The following is a 21,751-nucleotide window of genomic DNA, read 5'->3' on the forward strand; positions in this document are numbered from 1 at the left end:
GCTTCCTTGAGGGGATTCTTCAAGGCAGGGGTGGAGCAAACACAAAAGGTTGCGTTAAAGGGGCTCTTAAGAAATGCCAAGCAGGTATGCGCCGGCTTCGCAGTCACTTCCTGAATGACGGTTCAGCGTGCAAAATTCAAAAAAATATGCGGGGCAATTCAGCCTGGAACGCACTGCTAATTACGAAGCATAAATGGCCCTTGAGTCTTGATGAGAAAGGTGGACGATAAACAATGTGAATTTTAACAGAATTGGTTTCTGTGGTCCCAGAACAGCAATCTGCAGGGCACCGACGGGCAGGCCTGCCAGCATGCAGTGCCCGTCAGAAGGTGAAAGCAGCAGCAGCGGGAGCCCGAGCACCACAACCTCTAGTCGTGGGGACACGGATCTCGACGGCGAGGAGAAGATCTGCGCTGTGTGTGGAGACCGGGCCACAGGCTACCACTTCCACGTCATGACCTGCGAGGGATGCAAAGGCTTCTTCCGGTACGTACTTGCCCAGCATCAGGTTTTCCTCGGTCAAACTGGAGTTCACAGGGGAGAAACTGTTATGTGTAGGGAGAGGAGATGGGATTTCTCAGAGCAGTCAAAACCCACACTTAGCAATTCTAGGGCAGAGTCTTCTTCTCAGACGGCCAGTAGAATTATCTTCATATTACAGGCAGGAGGTGGCCCAAAGCTGAGTCAAAGGCTGTTGAGTGATGGTTCTTGTGGGTTATCCGGGCCCTATTGCCTGCCCATCATGTAGTGGGACCCCTCTAAGGGCATTCCCCACACATTGTGAAAATGAAGAGGGAAGGGGCCGTGGCTCAGTGGTAGAGCATCTGCTTGGCATGCAGACGGTCCCAGGTTCAATCTCCGGCATCTCCAGTTAAAGGGACCAGGCAAGTAGGTGATGGGAAAGACCCCTGCCTGAGACCCTGGAGAGACGCTGCCTGAGTACAAAATACTGACTTTGATGGACCCAGGGTTTGATTCAGTGTAAGGCGTGTTAATGTGTTCATGTGAAGAACATATTGCCCAGTTTGGCCTGAGATTGTCAGCCCCGGTTAGTATTTGGTAGGGTTGCCACCAGTGGGAGGTTTTGGGGTGGAGCCTGAGGAAGGCGGGGTTTGGGGGAGGGACTTCAATGCCATAGAGTCTAATTGCCAAAGCGGCCATTTTCTCCTGGGGAACTGATCTCTATCGGCTGGAGATTAATTGTAAAAGCGGGAGATCTCCAGCTAGTACCTGGTGGTTGGCAACCTTAGTATTTGGGTGGGAGACCACCAAGGAAGGCTAGGGTTGCTATGCAGAGGCAGGCAACAGCAAACCCCCTCTGCTCGTCTCTTGCCTTCGACCCCCTCAAGACACCCTGCGTTCCTTCCTCCTCTCTCGCAGGCGGTCCGTCATCAAGGGCGTCCAGTTTACCTGTCACTTCACCCGCAGCTGCACCATCACCAAAGCCAAGCGACGCCAATGCCAGGCTTGCCGTTACCAGAAATGCCTGGACGCGGGCATGCGGAAAGACAGTAAGTCCAGCTCGGTGGTTCTTGGCTCCCTTTTCCACCAATAACAAAAGCAAAATAGGTGCTGTAGAGAAGGCACCATGCGAATGAACGGCACCAAGGCTCAGTCAACTACCATATATGTTGTACCATAAATGTAACAATGAATACAAAGAATACAAAAAAGCCAAACAAACACAAAACTACCAAGGGGACACCTAAATGTGTACAAAAACATGGGGGTGGACCCCTCCAATCACACTGCAAAGTCCAGGGTCCAAGCAAGTAACGCCAATAGCAAAGTCGACAAGCCGCGTTTGTTAGATGATATATGTTGTTACATGATATATGTTGTTATATGCACAGTTTGCACACCTAACTCTAGGCTGAAGAAGCGTATCAAGGATATTTTTGCCACAGCCCGGACATTGCTTCTACTTGTGTGTGTGTTAAGTGCCGTCAAGTCGCTTCCAACTCATGGCGACCCTATGAATGAAAGTCCTCCAAAATGTCCTATCTTTGACAGCCTTGCTCAGATCTTGCAAATTGAAGGCTGTGGCTTCCTTTATTGAGTCAATCCATCTCTTGTTGGGTCTTCCTCTTTTCCTGCTGCCCTCAACTTTCCCTAGCATGACTATATTTTCCAGTGGCTCTTGTCTTTTCATAATGTGACCAAAATATGATAGCCTCAGTTTAGTCATTTTAGCTTTTAGGGTCAGTTCAGGCTTGATTTGATCTATAACCCATTGATTTGTTTCTTTGGCAGTCCACGGTATCCGTAACACTCTCCTCCAACACCACATTTCAAAGAAATCTACTTTCTTCCTATCAGCTTTCTTCAATGTCCAGCTTTCACACCCATACATAGTAATAGGGAATACGATGGCATGGATTAACTTAATCTTGGTGGACAGTGACAGATCCTTACACTTCAGAATCTTTTCTAGCTCCTTCATGGATGCCCTTCTCTGTCTCAATCGCCTTCTTGATTTCTTGACTCCCTTTTGGTTGATGATGGAGCCAAGGAATAGAAAATCTTCAACAATTTCAATTTCCTCATTGCCAACCTTAAAATTGAGCAATTCTCCTGTAGTCATTACTTTTGTCTTCTTGATGTTCCGCTGTAGTCCTGCTTTGGCACTTCCTCTTTTAACTTTCAGCAGTAGTCATTTCAAGCCTTTGCTATTTTCTGCCAGTAATGTAGTATCATCGGCATATCTCAAATTGTTAGTGTTCCTCCCTCCAATTTTCACTCCACCTTCATCTAAATCTAATGAAGCTTTCCTAATTATATGTTCTGCATATAGATTGAAGATATGGGGAGATAAAACACATCCTTGTCTAACACCTTTGCCAATTGGAAACCATTCTGTTTGCTTCTACTTACCTGCGTTGAATCCGCGTCCTCAAGTCCAGCGGGCCGTCGGCTCCTTTGGCGTCTTCAGGCTGAACCTCCGGGTCTTGTCGACTTTGCTATTGGCGTTACTTGCTTGGACTCTGGACTTTGCAGTACTGGGGTTTGTGTGATCGGGGGTCCACCCCCCATGATTTTTGTACACATTTAGGGGTCCCTTGGTAGTTTTGGGTTTGTTTGGCTTGTTTGTATTCTTTGTATCCGTTGTTACATTTATGGTACAATATATATGGTAGTTGACTGAGCCTTGGTGCTGTTCCTTTGCTTGGTCCGTTTTCTGCCGGGCGGCGTGAGGGGAGTCGGGATTTGCAGGTCGAGGTGATCTGAGGAAGCATGTCTCTGCGCCGCGGATGTTGTCAAACTTTCTGTTCCCAGGCAACATTGATTTTTTCAGCTGTGGAGCGGCTGTGTGCTGCAAAGCATTCTGGGGGGATGCTCTAAGGCACGAACACAGGGTTCATGCTGTGCGCTGGCCGGACCCGTCGGGCCTAACGCCCCACGTGAACTCGCAGCGAGCCAAAACCATGCCTCGTTCTCCCTCACAGCTGCGCATAGCAGGGGAAGATGCCTAATTGATATGGCAAGCTGAATTTCCGGGATGCTTGCTTGCCGTTTATTGATCCTCTCATTGATAAGATTATATGAAAATCTGTGTGAGATTTAGAGGCAGGATTCTCGCTTTGGGGTCCAGAAGGCCTGGGTTCAAATGCTAGACTAGGGTTGCCAACCTCCAGGAGTTCTCCTGGAATTACAACTCCAGTTGACAGAGATCAGTTTCCCTGGAGAAAAGGGCAACGTCACAGGGTTGACTCTATGGTATACCACTGAGTCTAGGAGAAATGGAAGTCCATCCCTAGGTACTGCCCCCAAAATCTCCAGGGATTTCCTAAACCAGAGTTGGCAACCCTATGCCAGATATGCCTGTTTTGGAAATCAAAGGAGTTTCCATCTAAACATTAGGAAGAACATCCTGACAGTTAGAGCGGTTCCTCGGTGGAACAGGCTTCCTCGGGAGGTGGTGGGCTCTCCTTCCCTGGAGGTTTTTAAGAAGAGGTTAGATGGCCATCTGTAAGCAGTGCTGATTCTACGACCTTAGGCAGATCATGAGAGGGAGGGCATTTTGCCATCTTCTGGGCATGGAGTAGGAGTCACTGGGGGAGTGGGGTGGGGGAGGTAGTTGTGAATTTCCTGCATTGTGCAGGGGGTTGAACTAGATGACCCTGGTGGTCCCTTCCAACTCTATGATTTTATGAACAGCTCCCTCCATAGCTAATATTGTTATGGATGAATAGACTGGTCCTTAAGTGAGAGAAGAAACAGACACAAATCAGACTCAAGAAGTTGCAATGTTCAGAAACTAGTGGGTCAAAATAAAGTTCCATGGCACCTTAATTTTGCTGTTAACAGACCAACACGGCTATGTACCTGGGCTGAAAAGCAGGCTTTAGGCTCCTAGCTTGGGGAGTATGGGGTGTGTGTGTTTTTTCCCTAGTGACAATCTTCTGGGCATGGAGTAGGGGTCACTGGAGGTGTGGGGGGGAGGTAGTTGTGAATTGCCTGCCTTGTGCAGGAGGTTGGACTAGATGACCCTGGTGGTCCCTTCCAACTCCGTGATTCTATGATGCTATGAACAGCCCCCATCGCAGCGGGTGGGTGGGCTTCGAACGTCATGAGCGGAAAATCCTTTTGCTTGTTTGCTCCGAAGCTATCTTCAGCGAGGAGGGAGCAGCTGCAAGACGGGGAGGAGAGGGAGAGGAGGAGGAGGAGGAGGCGATTGTCAGCCAAGCCGCATCATCTCCCCGGGGAGCCACACACTGTGCTAGAGAGCTGGATGGATGAGGCCGCCCTGCCGGGTTTCCAATGCATTGGTCGGCCAACCGGGTCAGGTTCCATTAAGATGTGGGTGGGAGGGGGAGAACCAGATCAGAGAAAAAGATTCATCGCTTCCTTTAGTGGAAGCTAGAATTCCCTCCCGCCCTGCCAAAGCAAACTAGGCTGCTTGGAGACAGATTGAAAGGGGACCTCTGCAGAATCCCCTAACGGGGCGAGAGCAGGAGGGCGCACTGGCATCAAGCCGATTTAATCCCGCACCGCAGGGCAGTGTCGAGAGAAAGCGGCAGTGGGGGGGAAGAGCCGGGTGCGGGAGAGGGAGGCCCGAACGGTGATGCATTGCAGTCTCTCGCTTTGGTAGGCCGTGCCATGCTGCAGTCCGCCTTCTGTTTAGCCGCTGAGAAGGGAGGGGGGGGTGAGAAATGCAATCCAGATCTGGGCCTCACGCAAGCTGCCACCGGCACCTGACCCCTCTGCAGAATCCCATTAAGGAGCTTCCACCGGCGGGCACCGCGAAGAGGGAGGCCTCGCGATTCAATTAGCAGGGGCTCCCTGCAGAACTGCGAACAGGCTCTCAGCCATAGCAGAGTGGCAGGTGGGGGGGGGAGAAACACATGCGCACGGGGAAGGTTGGTGCGAAAGAGACAGCGACACCTTTATGCAGTGTTAGCCATTCCTGCCACGGACGAGCAGAGTTGTGGGTCCAGGGGAGAAGGGAGCAAAGAATTTGCCAGTTATCAATGCCTTGGTGACCTTTTGGTCTAGACTACCACACGATGCTGCACCCAAGGCTGACCTTGAAGACTGCTCAGGAACTTCTGCGGGTTCAGAATGCAGCGGAAAGGCCACGTCTCCAGGGTTGCCTCTTTCCTTTGCTTCAGCAATGGGCAGCAGCTCCGCTTCCCTCTCTGGTTTCCCACCTGGACCTTTGGGAGAGAAAGGTGGGATGCAAATGAAGTAGAGAGCCGGCATGGTGTAGTGGTTAAGAGCGGTGGACTCTAATCTGGAGGACCAGGTTGGTTTCCCCACTCCTCCACATGAAGTCACCCAGCAGGCTTTCATTTTTGGAAATGTTACTTGTTAGAGATAATCCCCAGTAGGCAGACTTTCCCTGCTTCTCTCTTAGATGGGGAATTACCTCCCCAGAAATGCTTGTCTGGATCCTACTTTGGCAGGACCTGTGACTTTACCTTCTGCTGATTGCTACCATTAGGGTTGCCAGGTCCCTCTTTGCCACCGGCAGGAGGTTTTTGGGGCAGAGCCTGAAGAGGGACAGGGTTTGGGGAGGGGAGGGACTTCAATGCCATGGAGTCCAATTGCCAAAGCAGCCGTTTTCTCCAGGGGAACTGATCTCTGTCGGCTGGAGACCAGTTGTAATAACAGGAGATCTCCTGCCACTACCTGGAGGTTTGGAAAAAAGACAGCACACGGGCTCACTCTACTTAAACACTCTATACACTCTATATTAAATAATTTTCCAAAATGCACTTTTTCTATCGTGTTGTTTTATATACACTAAACCACACACTATATACAAACAAGTTACAATGCTTATGCAACAAGGCTCTCATATAACTCAAAGTGAAAGAGACTGTTAGATTCTGTAACTCACTTACTTAATCTACTACCATTCAGGGTGATGGATCTTGGTTTTGGCTTATTGAAAAGAAGGGTCAGTCACACACAAAAACACCACAGAGTCGTTTTCTTAATCAAATTAATTCTTTACTAACTAATCTCAAAGGTAGGGTACATGGGTTAAACAATAAACTTCCTACATATCTAGGTTCCCTAGGCTTGCTAGACTCCTCTAGCAGTTACTACGCTTACTCACAAGTAGCCATTCTCACAGGGAGAATGTACTCTTCCATACTTGCAGGATGGTAACTAAAAGGTAACTGGGCAGCGGTTTCTCTTTCAAACAAAAGACAGTAAAATGTAGATTACTTTGCCTACGTGACCATATGACATGAATGCAATGGTGATCTGCTCTTCCTGACCATTTGGCTAATTAACCCTTGACTGTCTGACATGTAACGAATCTCGCTATCTAAGACCCAACAGAGACCAGTCTATAAAGCTCCTGAAGGTGATGAGATAGACGCTGTGATGAAGCGCTGTAAACGGTTGTCACTGTGTGATCTGTCAGCATTTATATCACAGCCATAGCCCGAACATCGGTGGAATGTCTTCACCCCGGGAGACGGGGTGGGGGCCGGGAGAAGCCCAGCGTCATGGGAAAACAAGGAGGGAATGCTCCATCCAGAAACGTTTTCACCCAAAAGCTTCATCAGAGCATTCCCTCCTGCACATTTCTGCACATATATCACACAATCATAGAGTTGGAAGGGACCACCAGGGTCATCTAGTCCAACACCCTGCATAATGTAGGAAATGCACAACTACCTCCCCACCACCACCCCTAGTGACCAGAAGATGTCATTTGGTAACTGTGCATTTCCCTTCCTGAACTCTACATTTTGGGTCTGGCTGTACATGAAAAGAAATGCCCTGTGGACCCCTGGGTCAGACCTAGGCTTGGTGGGGCAATAGCCAGATTGACGTGCTTTCGAGTGACATCTCTTGGTACCTGTTCTCTCCAGGATCAGGGGAGCATGCCTATTATATTAGGTGCTTTGGAATACGGGCAGGGTTTTGGAAGAAAGGAGGAGGGAGGGCTCTGTACGTGAACAGCCTGCTGTAGTGGTTAAACGTTTGGATTGGGATCTGGGAGATTCGGTGGCAAATCCCCAATCCTCCATGGCAGTTCACTCGGTGACTTTGGGCCAGTCACTCTCTCTCAGTCTGACCTACCTCACAGGGTTGGTGCGAAGTTAAATAGAGGGAAAGGGGCCAATGTACTCCTTCCTGAGCTCCTCATAGGAGATAGTGGGATAAAAATACATGAATGGTGTGTGTAAAGTGCCGTCAAGTCGCAGTCGACTTATGGCGACCCCTTTTTGGGATTTTCATGGCAAGAGACTAACAGAGGTGGTTTGCCAGTGCCTTCCTCTGCACAGCAACCCTGGTATTCCTTGGTGGTCTCCCATCCAAATACTAACCAGGGCTGAACCTGCTTAGCTTCTGAGATTTGATGAGATCAGGCTAGCCTGGGCCATCCAGGTCAGGGCGCATACATGAATAAACAGCTATAATTGCTTTATACTGATCTGAAATAGGATTGTGTTTTTTTTAAAAATTGATTCCTATCATTTGATGTTCATGGAGGACAGGGCTATCCATGGCTACTAGTAAAAATGAATACTAGTCATGATGCATCCCTATTCTCTCTAGGCACAGAGGAGCATGCCTATTATATTGGGTGCTTTGGAACACAGGCAGGATAGTGCTGCTGCAGTCGTCTTGTTTGTGGGCTTCCTAGAGGCCCCTGGTTGGCCACTGTGTGAACAGACTCCTGGACTTGATGGGCCTGGGTCTGATCCATCTCTTATGTTCTTATGTTCTGCTCTAGTGATCATGTCCGAGCAGGCCTTGCGCCTACGCCGGGCACTACGGCAGCAGAAGCAGCATCCAGAACAGACTCCCACGGAGGAGCCGTCCCAGGAGACCGGGTTAACCGCGGAGCAGGAGCAACTGATTGAGATCCTGACGGAGGCGCACAAGAAGCACTTTGACTCCAGTTTCGCCCAGTTCATCCACTACCAAGTGAGTTTCTGGGGCGTCGTCTGCAGAGTTGTGCTTTAGCAAGAGTGAAGGGGAAGCTCACATGGACACGTGAATGAGCCTTATGCGGACTCAAACCCTTGGTCTAGCAGACGGTGGCACTCTGTGAACTCAAACAGGGTCTTTCTCAACACCAACAGCCCGGTCCTATTAGCTGGAGCTGCCAGACATTGAACGTGGGACCTGCTGCATTATTTTATTAAGAATCAATTTTTTAAAACCACACTTTGTAATTTGTTTGCTGATTGATTGAATAGCTTTTATCATATTTGTAATCTGCCTTGTGTCCCAGTCAGAAAGGCGGACTATAAATGAAGCTAATAATAAAATAATAATTAATCAGTAGTAGTAGTAGGGCTTTCCCACGTTCTCTGTTTCCTCGCTTCTAAATTCCTGTTTGGGGGGGGGGGGGTTCCCCCAGTTCTGCATGTGTTTTGCTCCCTCTACAGCATTAAAAGCGGCAGTTTAAATTTGTAGGAAGGTAAGTTGCATTTAAAGCTGCTTTATGGTTAATTGACCATAGAGGAAGCAAAACATATGCAGAACTAAAAAAACCCCATAGAAACAGGAATTTAGAAGAAAGGAAACTGAAAGCTCATAGAATCATAGAGTTGGAAGGGACCACTAGGGTCATCTAGTCCAACCCCCTGCACAATGCAGGAAATTCACAACTACCTCCCCGCTCACACCCCCAGTGACCCCTACTCCATGCCCAGAAGATGGCCAAGATGCCCTCCCTCTCATCATCTGTCTAAGGTCATAGGATCAGCTTTGCTGGCAGATGGCCATCTAGCCTCTGCTTAAAAACCTCTGGGGAAGGAGAGCTCACCACCTCCCGAGGAAGCCTGTTCCACCCAGGAACCGCTCTGTTAGAATGTTCTTCCTAATGTCTGCTGTTGTTGTCATGGACTGTTGCAAGATACTGCTGCACAGCTGGTATCCCTCCAACTCAGGGGCCCCAACCTTTTTGAGCCTGTGGGCACCTTTGGCATTCTGACACAAGGGGGTGGGGGCAACCACAGAATGGTGGCCGCAGGAGGCCGAGGAAGCCCCCCCATGCCGTGAAGAGGAGGGGTATTTAAACAATACATTGGGAAAGAGGAGTGAGATACAGAACGAAACCGATATCGTTAGCCTGCTGCCACCAAAGCAACGTTATTTTAATTTGTGCAGCCAATCAGATCATCAGTGGCCAATCAGAAGCTGTGCTGGGCAAGAGCCCCACTAGGGTTGCCAAGTCCCTCCTCGCCACCGACGGGTGGTTTTTGGGACGGAGCCTGAGGAGGGCGGGGTTTGAGGAGGGGAGTGACTTCAATGCCATAGAGTCCAATGGCCAACGCGGCCATTTTCTCCAGGGGAACTGATCTCGATTGGCTGGAGATCAGTTGTAATAACAGGAGTTCTCCAGCCAGTACCTGGAGATTGGCAACCTTATGTGTCTTCCATAAATCTATCCAACCCCCTTTTTCAAATCCATCCAAGCCCACTGTTGCATCTTGTGGCAGTGAGTTCTCATCCAAGCTTCCCCTCTGAATTTTCAATTTTCCCCTATGGGATATATCTGGTGGAGCCATCTCCGAAGCGCAGGAGCTAGTTTGCTTGGGATGGAGATTTCTCGGTTGCCAATTTCGTCCTGCCTAATTTTTGTTTTTAACCAAGAAAAAGAACACATCAAGGCCCCTTTATAGCCCAGTCTCAACGAGCCATAAATACCGTCATTGAAATTAATCACATACGCAGTATTTAAAAGCTCGGATTCACGGATACTGTCAAATAGGCACCTCGGCAAAAGAATCTTGCAGGGCTGGCTTATACTCTTTGGGACCAGAGAGAGAAACGAACAGCCACAGTAACATGTATAAATAGCGGTTATTAGCCTGCCTGCCCACACAGCCTTTGGTAGTAATTTGTTACGCATTGGTTTTATAGCAGAAAAAAAGGGTGTGCGTGAGAAAAACATCACTCTTCCAGTTCGTAAAACCTTTTAGACTCAGTTGTTCCCAAACTTTTAGGGCCACCCCCCCCTTGGTTCCACAAACTCAATCCCAGCACCCCCAACCCTATCCTATAAAAAGCATTATTCAAAATAGGGGTTTGCATGACACGCTGAAGATGATGTGTGTCTTAAGTGCCGTCAGGTTGCTTCCGACTTATGGCGACCCTATGAATGAAAGTCCTCCAAAATGTCCTATCTTTGACAGCCTTGCTCAGATCTTGCAATTTGAGGGTTGTGGCTTCCTTTATTGAAGATAATAACAATAAAATTTCAAAACAGTATCAATTAATTGCACATCTATTCAAAATCAAAACTTTTTAGTTGAAATTTATTCAACAGAGCTGATGGACTTGATCCAGTGGTACCAGCTCTTCAAAGTCTGGAAAAAAATTCTGAGTTTCCACCAAATCTGCCAGCATGGTGCCATAGCTTGATCTATTGTAAATTAGTGAACCACACAGTTGAGGGACCCACCTCTAGCGCCCCACCCCGCCTCTTAGTGCCCCTCTAGGTAATCCCATCGCCCCCCAGGGGGTGGTAACGCCCACTTTGGGAACCAGTTTTAGAGGCAATTCTCAGCTCCTGGTTTTAAAGTGTCTGTCCATTTCTCATGAGGACTAGCCCCTTAACAGGGGCATGTGTTTATCGAGAGTCATCCACACTTAACCAGCCTCTCCCTCCAGCCTCCGGTGCGCCTCTACATCCACAGTCCAAGGTCTCGGAGCCCCCAGGATCCCGCCGTCCCGCCCCTCTGCCCCTTCAGTCCGCAAGACCACTTGGAGAGCTACCCAGAGGAGGTCCTCCCAGACGTGTTCTCCTTGCTGCCGCTCTTTGCCGACCTCAGCACCTTCATGATCCAGGAAGTGATCCAGTTTGCCAAGGCCATACCGTCTTTTAGGTTAGATTTGCATGGGGCGCATCCCCTTCTCTTTTCAAACCCCGGGGATTTTTGGTTCCACGTTTCTGCATGCCGTACTTTCTCCCGGACAGGGCTCAATGTGGTTATTTACTCACCCTGGACTATGGGTCTTTCCCATCCTTCTCTACCCAAGCGTAGCGTAGTGGTTAAGAGCGGTGGACTCTAATCTGGAGAGCCGGGTTTGATCCCCCACTCCTCCACATGAGTGGCGGACTCTAATCTAGAGAAGAATAAGAGCAACAGTTTCTTAAGCACTCAAAATGGAGAATAGTGATGCTAAGCAAAAGCTAACACTGCATGGCTTTTCCTGTCTTCACAACTTGTCAGTTACCAATTTTAAAAAACCATGAAAAAGCCCTTCCTCCGCCAAGTGGCACAGGAGAGGTGACTGTCACAGGAAATCAGGGCAAGGAAAATGCAGAGACCCTGACATGCAGAAGTCCCCTTGCCAGCAGCAAGGAGAAAGCCCCGGGGAAGGGGCTGTAGTAGCTCAGCCGTAGAGCTCTTGCTTTGCAAGCAGAAGTTCCCAAGTTCAATCCCGGGTGTCTCCAGTTGGAAATGTCTCCCTGAGGCCCTGCAGAGCTGCTACCAGTTGGAGGAGGGTGACACTGGCCGAGAAAGGCCAGTTTGCGGCAAAAGTTACAATTTTCAACCCCTCCTGTTGTCGGGGGCAGGCCCTTGGAAACCTGCTCCTTTCAGGCTTCTGAATCATGGGTCATGTGCAGAGGTCGCCTTACAGCTATGCTTTGACCTTCCTGTGCGTTGATGTCCGATGCATCAATTTGGTCTATGGTGTCTTCATATACAGTGCCCTCGAACGAACCTAGTGCATCCTCTGAAGTTAAACTCCAGTGTTGTTCATTGATAATTAAGTGCTGCCAAGTGGCAGCCGACTTCAGCCAACCCCTCATGGGGCTTTCAAGGCAAGAGACAGAATCATAGAGTTGGAAGGGACCACCAGGGTCATCTAGTCCAACCCCCTTCACAATGCAGGAAATTCCGAACTACCTCCCCCCCTCACCCCGTGACCCATACTTCAAGCCCAGAAGATGGCCAAGGTGCCCTCCCTCTCATCGTCTGCCTAAGGTCATAGAATCAGCATTGATTAACAGAATTGGGCAGCCACCCTGGCTTTGCTGTGATCCTCATAAAAAGACCGCAGTGAAACAGGTTCCAGAAAAGCTGCAAGATAGATCAGAGTAGCACAATGCTCTGTGGAAGCAGGAGGGAAAGTCCACTTCCCATCAGCACCAAAGCGAACCTGAACGTGCAATGGGGAAGCAACTTACATCGCAATCCTATGCAGAATTACTCCAGTTTACGCCCATTGAATTGAATAGGCTAAGACTGGAGTAACTCTCCCTACGATTGCACTGTTAATCTACAACAAGGGCCCACTTTCAACTGTCTATGTCCTTCTTCCTCTTTGCTTTTCTCCTGCTCATTCTCTCTACCCCTCCGTCCCATATGGCAGGATTATTGACATGACTTCCCTTGGATCAGATGGACCACTAGGGTTGCCAACCTCCAGATGGGTGCTGGAGATCTCCCGCTATTACAACTGATCTCCAGGCGACAGAGATCAGTTCACCTGGAGAAAATGGCCGCTTTGGAGGGCGGACTCTATGGCATTATACGCCACTAAAGTCCCTCCCCTCCTCAAACCCTGCGCTTCTCAGGCTCCGTTCCCAAAATCTCTGGGTATTTCCTAACCCAGAGCTGACAACCCTATGGATCACTTAAGAATCCCGAACCACCGACTGATGATTTAATACACTGATGTTTTAAAATAAAATGTAAATTAAAAAACAGCAACTAGCACCCAATGGATTGTCAATTGCCCTAATCTACTGGACACAATACTGGGAGACAGTTTGCTTCACATGGCTTTCGTGTTTTGCCTGGTAAAGTTAAGCAAAAAATGGCTAGAACTTTGGTCCCATGCCAGCATGAGACAGAGCCAGCGTGGTGTAGTGGTTAAGAGCGGTGGCTTGGAGTGGTGGACTCTAATCTGGAGAACCAGGCTTGATTCCCCACTCCTCCACATGAGCGGCGGATGCTAATCTGGTGAACCAGGTTGGTTTCCCCACTCCTCCACCTGAAGCCAGCTGGGTGACCTTGGGCTAGTCACAGCTCTCTTAGAGCTCTCTCAGCCCCACCTACCTCACAGGGTGTCTGTTGTGGGGAGGGGAAGGTGATTGTAAGCCGGTTTGATTCTTCCTTAAGTGGTAGAGAAAGTCGGCATATGAAAAACCAACTCTTCTTCTTCTTCATGCTGAGTTGGTTCCACGGCTGACAACTTTCTTTGTTTCTAACTAGAAGTCTGCCGATCGATGATCAGATCTCGCTCCTCAAAGGGGCTACTCTCGAGATATGCCAGATCCGGGGTAATATCATCTTCAATGAAGAAACCAATGCGTGGAATTGCGGTCAACACTGCTACACCATCCAAGATGGTGCCCTGAGTAAGTCTAGAGCTTTGTGTTACCGACATATGACTTGACCCTCTGACTCTCTCCATTGAATTAAGATAAAATGCAGGAAAAACTCTGGCTGGATCTGCAGAACTTTTTTTGTTACCACAGAGCAGCCATGATTCGCATCAGGACCACCCCGCAGGGAAGGGGACATTTAACTCTTCCCCCTATCAGTGAGCCAGCATGGTGTAGTGGTTAAGAGCGGTGGACTCTGATCTGGAGAACTGGGTTTGATTCCCAACTCCTCCGCATGAGCAGTGAGGCTAATCTGGTGGACCGGGTTGGTTTCCCCACTCCTACACATGAAGCCAGCTGGGTGATCCTGGGCTAATCACAGCTCTCTCTGCCCCACCTACCTCACAGAGTGTCTGTTCTAGGGAGGGGAGGGGACGGAGATTGTAAGCCGGTTTGATTCTTCCTTAAGTAGTAGAGAAAGTCAGCATATAAAAAAAACCCAACTCTTCTCTTCTTCTATGTTGCTGTTCCCCATTGGAGGGTAAGAAAGAAAGAAACTGCAAAGTGACCACCTCTACAAAATGTAAACAAAATAACCGCACATGAATATAATATGTACACATGGCAAACACAAAAATCCAAAAGCGTTAATCAAATATTACACATGTTCCATCAACATAAATCTGAAGGTTGCAATTTATGTAGCCTTAAAGTGTGTGATTAAGTAGTATTGTTGATACTGTCACATACTAGGATCATAGAGTTGGGACCACCAGGGTCATCTAGTGCAACTCTCCCCTCCCCCCCCAACTCCATGCCCAGAAGATGGCCAAAAAAAACAAAAAAACCCACCTTCCAGGACCCCTGGCCAATCTGGCCTGGAGGAAAATTGCTTCCTGACCCCAAAGTGGCAATCAGCATTACCCTGGGCATGCAAGAAAGGGCCATGACAGCCAAGCACTGACTCATCTCTTCCTGCCCTCCCTCCCATGATCTGCCTACGTTCACAGAATCAGCATGAGTGGCAGACACTAATCTGGAGAACCAGGTTCAGTTCGCCACTCCTACACGTGAAGCCAGCTGGGTGACCTTGGGCTAGTCAGTTCTCTCCAAACTCTCACAGCCCCACCTACCTCACAGGGTGTCTGTTGTGGGATAAGGAAGGGAAGGGGATTGCAAGATGGACTGGTTCTCCTTAAAAAGGTAGAGAAAATCGGCATATAAAAACCAACTGTTCTTCTTGAACAGCCACAGTAATTTTGCTCATGGGCAGCCCTCCAGCCTTGCCTGGAAACAGCAAGGTACGTACACCGAAAATGGGTTTTTCTCCTGTTGTTTCCAGCCCCAAGTACCCCCCTAATAGGAATAGGGGCCCTGTTGGCGCAATCAGCCTTTTGCAGCTTTGAGGGGCGAGGCCTGACCTTGCTACTTTCCAGACACTGTCAAACTTGCAAGGTTCATGAAACAAGTCCTCAAAAGCCACAGTGCAGCCATGGATTTGTTGTGTGAATGCACCCTCGTGTGGCCAGGGCGAGGTATGTTATTTTGTCAAAGGATACCAGAGTATCCTGGTTTTGTGGCCTTCAAGGGCTTCTCTTGAACCAATTATTCTGGCGGCGCAAGCACAGACCCCCCCTCCAGCACCTGTAGGCTCATTTTGCCCCCCCCCCAACGCCTTCTCTTGCAGCTGGATTCCAGCAGATCTACTTAGAGCCCCTGCTGAAGTTTCACATCAGCCTGAAGAAGCTGAGACTGCATGAAGCCGAATATGTCCTGTTGCAGGCCTTGGTGCTGTTCTACCCAGGTAAGACCCACCCCCTCCCCTTCACTCAAAGGCACACCTCACCTAGAGTATTGTGTTCAGTTTTGGGCACCGCAATTTAAGAAAGGTGTAGACAAGCTGGAACAGGTCCAGAGGAGGGCAACGAAGATGGTGAGGGGTCTGGAGACCAAGTCCTATGAGGAAAGGTTGAAGGAGCTGGGTATGTTTAGCCTGAAGAGGAGAAGACTGAGAGGGGATAGGATAACCATCTTCCAGGACTTGAAGGGCTGTCACATAGAGGAGGGTGCCGAGTTGTTTTCTGTTGCCCCAGAAGGTCGGACCAGAACCAACGGGTTGAAATTAAATCAGAAGAGTTTCCGTCTAGACATTAGGAAGAATTTTCTAACAGTTACAGCAGGCTTCCTTGGGAGGTGGTAAGCTCTCAGTCCCTGGAGATTTTTAAGCAGAGGTTAGATGGCCATCTGTCAGCAATGCTGATTCTATGACCTTAGACAGATCATGAGAGGGAGGGCACCTTGGCCATCTTCTGGTCACGGAGGATGTGGAGGAGTAGATAGTTTGGAATTTCCTGCATTGTGCAGGGGGTTGGACTTGATGACCCTGGTGGTCCCTTCCAACTCTATGATTCTATGATATTGAGGTAGAAAGTGGCATCAAGCCGCAGCCAACTTAAAGCAACCCTGTAGGGTTTTCAAGGCAAGAGAAGAACTGAGGGGGTTTGCCATGGCCTGCCTCTGCGTAGCGGCCTTGGACATCCTTGGTGGTCTCCCATCAGAGTACTAACCAGGGCCGACCCTGCTTAGCTTCTGAGATCTGATGAGATAGGGCTAGCCTGGGACATCCAGGTCAGGCATACGCATAGCACCTTTCCCCAGATGTGAAACGTTTTGAATGGATTTGAAGTCTATGTACTTCTGAGCGTGTGCTGAGTGACCTTTCTTCCTTTTAAAACAAAAATTATATCTACTGCAGGGGTGTCGAACGGGGCGGATGTGACATAAATGTCACTTGGTCGGGCTGGGCCATGCCTCGCCAGCCCAGATCGGGATTGGGGGTGGCTACATCAGCTGGCTTGCCGGATAAGAGCTCCCAAGGGCCAGATCCAACCCACGGGCCGTATGTTCGACACCCCCTAACCTACCGTTTTAAAGTTAATCACATTAAAAAACCTCCTTCCCAATTCTCACTCATACATACACACCTCTGTTCTGGTGGCCAAAGGAGTCCTATGACATCTAGACAGTCCACCATCACCGCCAAATTTCTCCATTTTTCGGTTCTTGTAGGTTATCCGGGCTGTGTGACCGTGGTCTTGGTATTTTCTTTCCTGACGTTTCGCCAGCAGCTGCTGGCAAAATGTCAGGAAAGAAAATACCAAGACCATGGTCACACAGCCCGGATAACCTACAAGAATCGATGAACTCTGACCGTGAAAGCCTTCAACAATATTTCTCCTTTTTTTATTTATGGATGTGTTACTGGCCACCAAGATCAAGTTAAGTCATGCCATCGTATTCCCTATTACTATGTAAGGGTGTGAAAGCTGGACAATGAAGAAAGTAGATTCCTTTGACATGTGGTGTTGGAGGAGAGGGTTAGAGATACCGTGGACTGCCAAAAAAACAAATCAGTGGGTTACAGATCAAATCAAGCCTGAACTGACCCTAGAAGCTAAAATGACTAAACTGAGGCTGTCGTACTTTGGTCACATGATGAGAAGACAAGAGTCACTGGAAAAGACAATCATGCTAGGAAAAATTGAGGGCAGCAGGAAAAGAGGAAGGCCCAACAAGAGATGGATCGACTCCATCAAGGAAGCCACAGCCCTCAATTTGCAAGATCTGAGCAAGGCTGTCAAAGATAGGACATTTTGGAGGACTTTGATTCATAGGATCACCATGAGTCGGAAGCGACATGACAGCACTTAACACAATTTACTTCATTTGGTGTGGGGGGGGCTTTCTCCCAATGGGGACCCAAAGTGTATCATCTCCTCTCCTCCATTTTATCCCCTGGGAGGTAGGCCAGGCCCGGCTGCAAGCGTGCGGCTAGCCCAAGGTCACCCAATGAGCTTCCGTGGGGATTCGAACCTGGCTTTCCCAGATCCCAGTTCAACACGCTAACCCCTACACCACACTGCCTCATCTGCAAACAGGGGCAGTCCGTGCCCCCCTCAGGGTCAGGCCCGACCCACAGCTTTCCTGCTCCGTTTCTCCTTTCCCTTGTCTCTCGTTGCTCAAGCCCTGCCCCTTTGCAGACCACGTGAACGTCACGCAGCGAGATGAGATCGACCGGATTCAAGAGCAGATCGCCCTCACGCTGAAAAACTACATCGACCAGCGGCACCCTTTGCCTGAAGGCAGGTGAGTAGGAAGCAGCTGCCGCGCTTTCTAAGACGCTTTATACAGCATTGGTCCATTGCTCCATTTGCTGTGCAGGGTATTCATTGACTCTGCAGTAACTGGCCCTGCTTTGTTTTCAAAAGAAGAGATAGTTTTTTATCCTCTGATAAAGGCTGTTACCACACTAGGTATTCCCAGCGATGTATTAAGAGTTTGAAACTGTTATAAAAAATACTGTTCGCACTTTGTTTGACCCCTTTAGCTATGAAGACGTCTTCCAACCATTTTTTAGCCGCGGCATCCAAAAACCCTTTTAAAGTGCTGTTAATTTATAACATTTCCAAACTGTTAATTTATAACATTTCCAAACTCGCTGAGAATACCTAGCGTGGTAACAGCCTTTCTCTACCTTTTAAGGAGAATCAAACCGGTTTACCAATCTCCTTCCCTTCCTCTCCCCACAACAGACACCTTGTGAGGTAGGTGGGGCTGAGAGAGCGCTAAGAGAACTGTGCCTAGCCCAAGGTCACCCAGCGGGCTCAGGGAGGGGCTGTGGCTCAGTGGTAGAGCATCTGCCTGGCATGCAGGTCCCAGGTTCAATCCCCGGCATCTTCAGTTAAAGGGACTAAGCAGGTAGGTGATGTGAAAAGACCCCTGCCTGAGACCCTGGAGGGCCACTCTGCCACGGCCTCTCACATGAACACATGAAGCTGTCTCATACTGAATCAGACCCTTGATCCATCTAAGTCAGTATTGTCTACTCAGACCAGCAGCGGCTCTCCAAGGTCTCGGGTGGAGGTCTTTCACATCATCTACTTGCCTAGTCCCTTTAACTGGAGATGCTGGGGATTGAATCTGGGACGTTCTGCATGCCAAGCAGATGCTCTGCCACTGAGCCACAGCCCCTCCAGGGTCAGACCTGGCCCTAAAAGAGCATGGACACCCCCCTGTGTGCAGAAGAGACAGTGTGGTATAGCAGTTAGAGCATTGAGCTACAATCTGGAGCAGGAAGTTCTGACTGTGGCCCCTCACCTCTCCCCAGGTTTCTGTACGCCAAGCTTCTCTTGCTGCTGACGGAGCTGCGGACCCTGAAAGTGGAGAACATGCGGCAGATCCTCCGCATACAACACACGCAGGACCTCACTTCCATGACGCCACTGTTGTCAGAGATTATCAGCTGAACACTGGAGGCAGGAAGGTGGATATTGGCTTCCTGTGTCTAAGATACCTACTGCTTTGAAGAGCCACCCAGACTGAAAAGGGACACCTTCCCTGGGAAATGGCTAGGACAAATCCTGATTTTTAAAACCCAAATACCAGAGATCGTTTGCAAAACGGGGCACCCTTATCCCTTTCGCTTTGAGCCAGGGCTACCGCGGCAGAGCCGGAATCTCTCCCCTCGATCTGTTCTGAGCCCGATGTTCTCCCCACAGCCATCTAAATCCTCCTTCCCGTAAATCCAATAGCAGCCAATCCTTTCCATGCACGCAACCCCCCAACCAGCTGAGCCCAGCTTAGCTGGTGTCATATGATCCAGCCATATCTGATCCAGTGATCCTTTCTAAGCTGCCCTGGCTGAGCCCTCAGGTTTTCGAGGTCATTGAAGCACAACCCACCGTGCTCCCCTCCTAAAATGGTGAGAAGTTTAGGGCCATCTTTACACACACAAAAGAAAGACAATTTGGTTGGCAAGGGGGAACCGGCCATGCCTATGTAAACTTTGACAAATTGGGAAAGATTCATAGGAAGCGGTGAGACATAATCACCATGGGTATCAAAACCCAGTAGACTTCCCAGCATGCTGAACTAACTTCCTTTCAATCCACTGCCCTTGCATTTAACCAAATCAGCACCCGCCCGCCCCCAGCGTATGGCTCTGGGCAACTCTTGAAAAAACATGATTAAATGCCTCCTTAATGGGATTTTTTACAGCGAGAGTAGTTCAGCAGTGGAATAGGCTGCCTAAGGAGGTGCTGAGTTCCCCCTCACTGGCGGTCCTCCAGCAGCGGCTGGACGAACACTTGTCAGGGATGCTCAAGTCTGGGCTGATCCTGCATTGAGCAGAGGGTTGGACTAGATGGCCCCTTCCAACTCTGTGATTCACTTAGCAAGCACGGTCAGATTGAACACACAAAGCAGTTTAGACTGCTCTGCAAATCCACACCTAGAAGAGGATGTCCCCACCCCCAATAAAACTTCAACAAATATGGTTTGGCTATTCCAGTACTATTTCTACCTCTGGCCAAAAGCACTAAAGCAAAAGGAAGCCCATTGAATCAGAGCCCATGTGCCCCAGCTTTCTATTTCACAGCCCCGGCCAACTGGCTTTATTTCTCTGTGAAGGGCATGAAGGCAACAGTCTCCCCCCCACCTGCCCCATTACCTGGGAAAGCCAGCGTGCTGTAGTGGTTTGGAGCAGCGGAGTCTGATCTGGAGAACCGGGTTTGATTCCCCACTCCTCCACATGAGTGGCAGACTCTAATCTGGTGAACTGGATTTGTCTCCCCGCTCCTACACACGAAGCCAGCTGGGTGACCTTGGGCTAGTCACAGCTCTCTTAGAGCTCTCTCAGTCCCACCTACCTCACAGGGTGTCTGTTGTGGGGAGGGGAAGGGAAGGTGATTGCAAGCCGGTTTGAGTCTCCCTTAAGTGGTAGAGAAAGTCGGCATTTAAAAACCAACTCTTCTTCTTCTTACCTCCCTTCATGTGTTCAAACACACCCTGCTTCAGCCCATGGAGGTTCTACCTCGCCAACGTCTTAAGAACCATTGAAAGAACTATCATTTTCAAATTCACATAAGCCACTACAAAAAGCACAAACAAATTTGAACTGGGGAGGCCAGGATAGCCTAAGCCTGGTGTTCACTGTTTTGGTGAACACATATAGGAAAACAGTACTCGTTTTTTCCCCCCAACGTTTTAAACAAAATTTAAGCTCCCACGCTATTTCCTAGTGGGTAGCCGTGTTAGTCTGTCTGCAGTAGTAGAAAAGGGCAAGAGTCCAGTAGCACCTTAAAGACTAACAAAAATATTTTCTGGTAGGGTATGAGCTTTCGTGAGCCACAGCTCACTTCTTCAGATATCTGAAGAAGTGAGCTGTGGCTCACGAAAGCTCATACCCTACCAGAAAATATTTTTGTTAGTCTTTAAGGTGCTACTGGACTCTTGCCCTTTTCTAACACTATTTCCTGTGTGGCAGACACCCAGTGTGGACTGAGCACATAATTGCCTTGAGGGGGCACATCCAACAGTGGTGCAAACATCTGGGCTTTTTCTCCCCCCCCCCGGCCCCCCAGCCTCAGAACTTAAGTAAATTTTGGCCAGTGGGATTTCGCTGGAGGCCTCCGTGATCAGAACCCCTAGGCCAGGGCAGCATTGCTAAGCAACCAGGAACTCAGCTCATACAACCAGACAAGGCCCAACCTCCCCACCCCAACTTAGACCCATCACATTTCCTTTGGGCTCACGGTCACAATTAATTCTTATCTACTCAACAATTGATGCTGTTCATTTCAGCACAGAGAGGAATTTTTCTTGCATTCTGGAACACTTGGAGTCATAGAGGACCACCAGGGTCATCTAGTCCAACCCCCTGCACAATGCAGGAAATTCACAACTACCCCCCCCCACATCCCCAGTGTCCCTTACTCCATGCCCAGAAGAGGGCCAAGGTGCCCTCCCTCTCATGATCTGCCTAAGGTCATAGAATCAGCATTGCTGACAGATGGCCATCTAGCCTCTGCTTAAAAACGTCCATGGAAGGAGAGCCCACCACCTCCCGAGGAAGCCTGTTCCACTGAGGAACCGCACTGTTAGAAAATTCTTCTTAATGTCTAGATGGAAATTTAATTTCAACCCCTTGGT

At 49.2% G+C, this 21,751-nt stretch overlaps 1 protein-coding gene across 1 annotated transcript; it reads left to right on the forward strand.

Moving 5' to 3' along the window:
• Positions 1-310: 310 nt before the first annotated feature.
• NR1I3 (nuclear receptor subfamily 1 group I member 3) lies at positions 311-19,068 on the forward strand. Its single transcript, XM_056853870.1, has 8 exons — positions 311-486; positions 1,381-1,511; positions 8,204-8,397; positions 11,095-11,309; positions 13,650-13,795; positions 15,450-15,566; positions 17,803-17,908; positions 18,930-19,068. The coding sequence occupies exons 1-8, from the start codon at positions 311-313 to the stop codon at positions 19,066-19,068; spliced, it is 1,224 nt and encodes a 407-aa protein (XP_056709848.1).
• Positions 19,069-21,751: the final 2,683 nt, after the last annotated feature.

This window comes from Euleptes europaea, chromosome 7 (assembly GCF_029931775.1).
Source record: "Euleptes europaea isolate rEulEur1 chromosome 7, rEulEur1.hap1, whole genome shotgun sequence".
NCBI lineage: Eukaryota > Metazoa > Chordata > Lepidosauria > Squamata > Sphaerodactylidae > Euleptes > Euleptes europaea.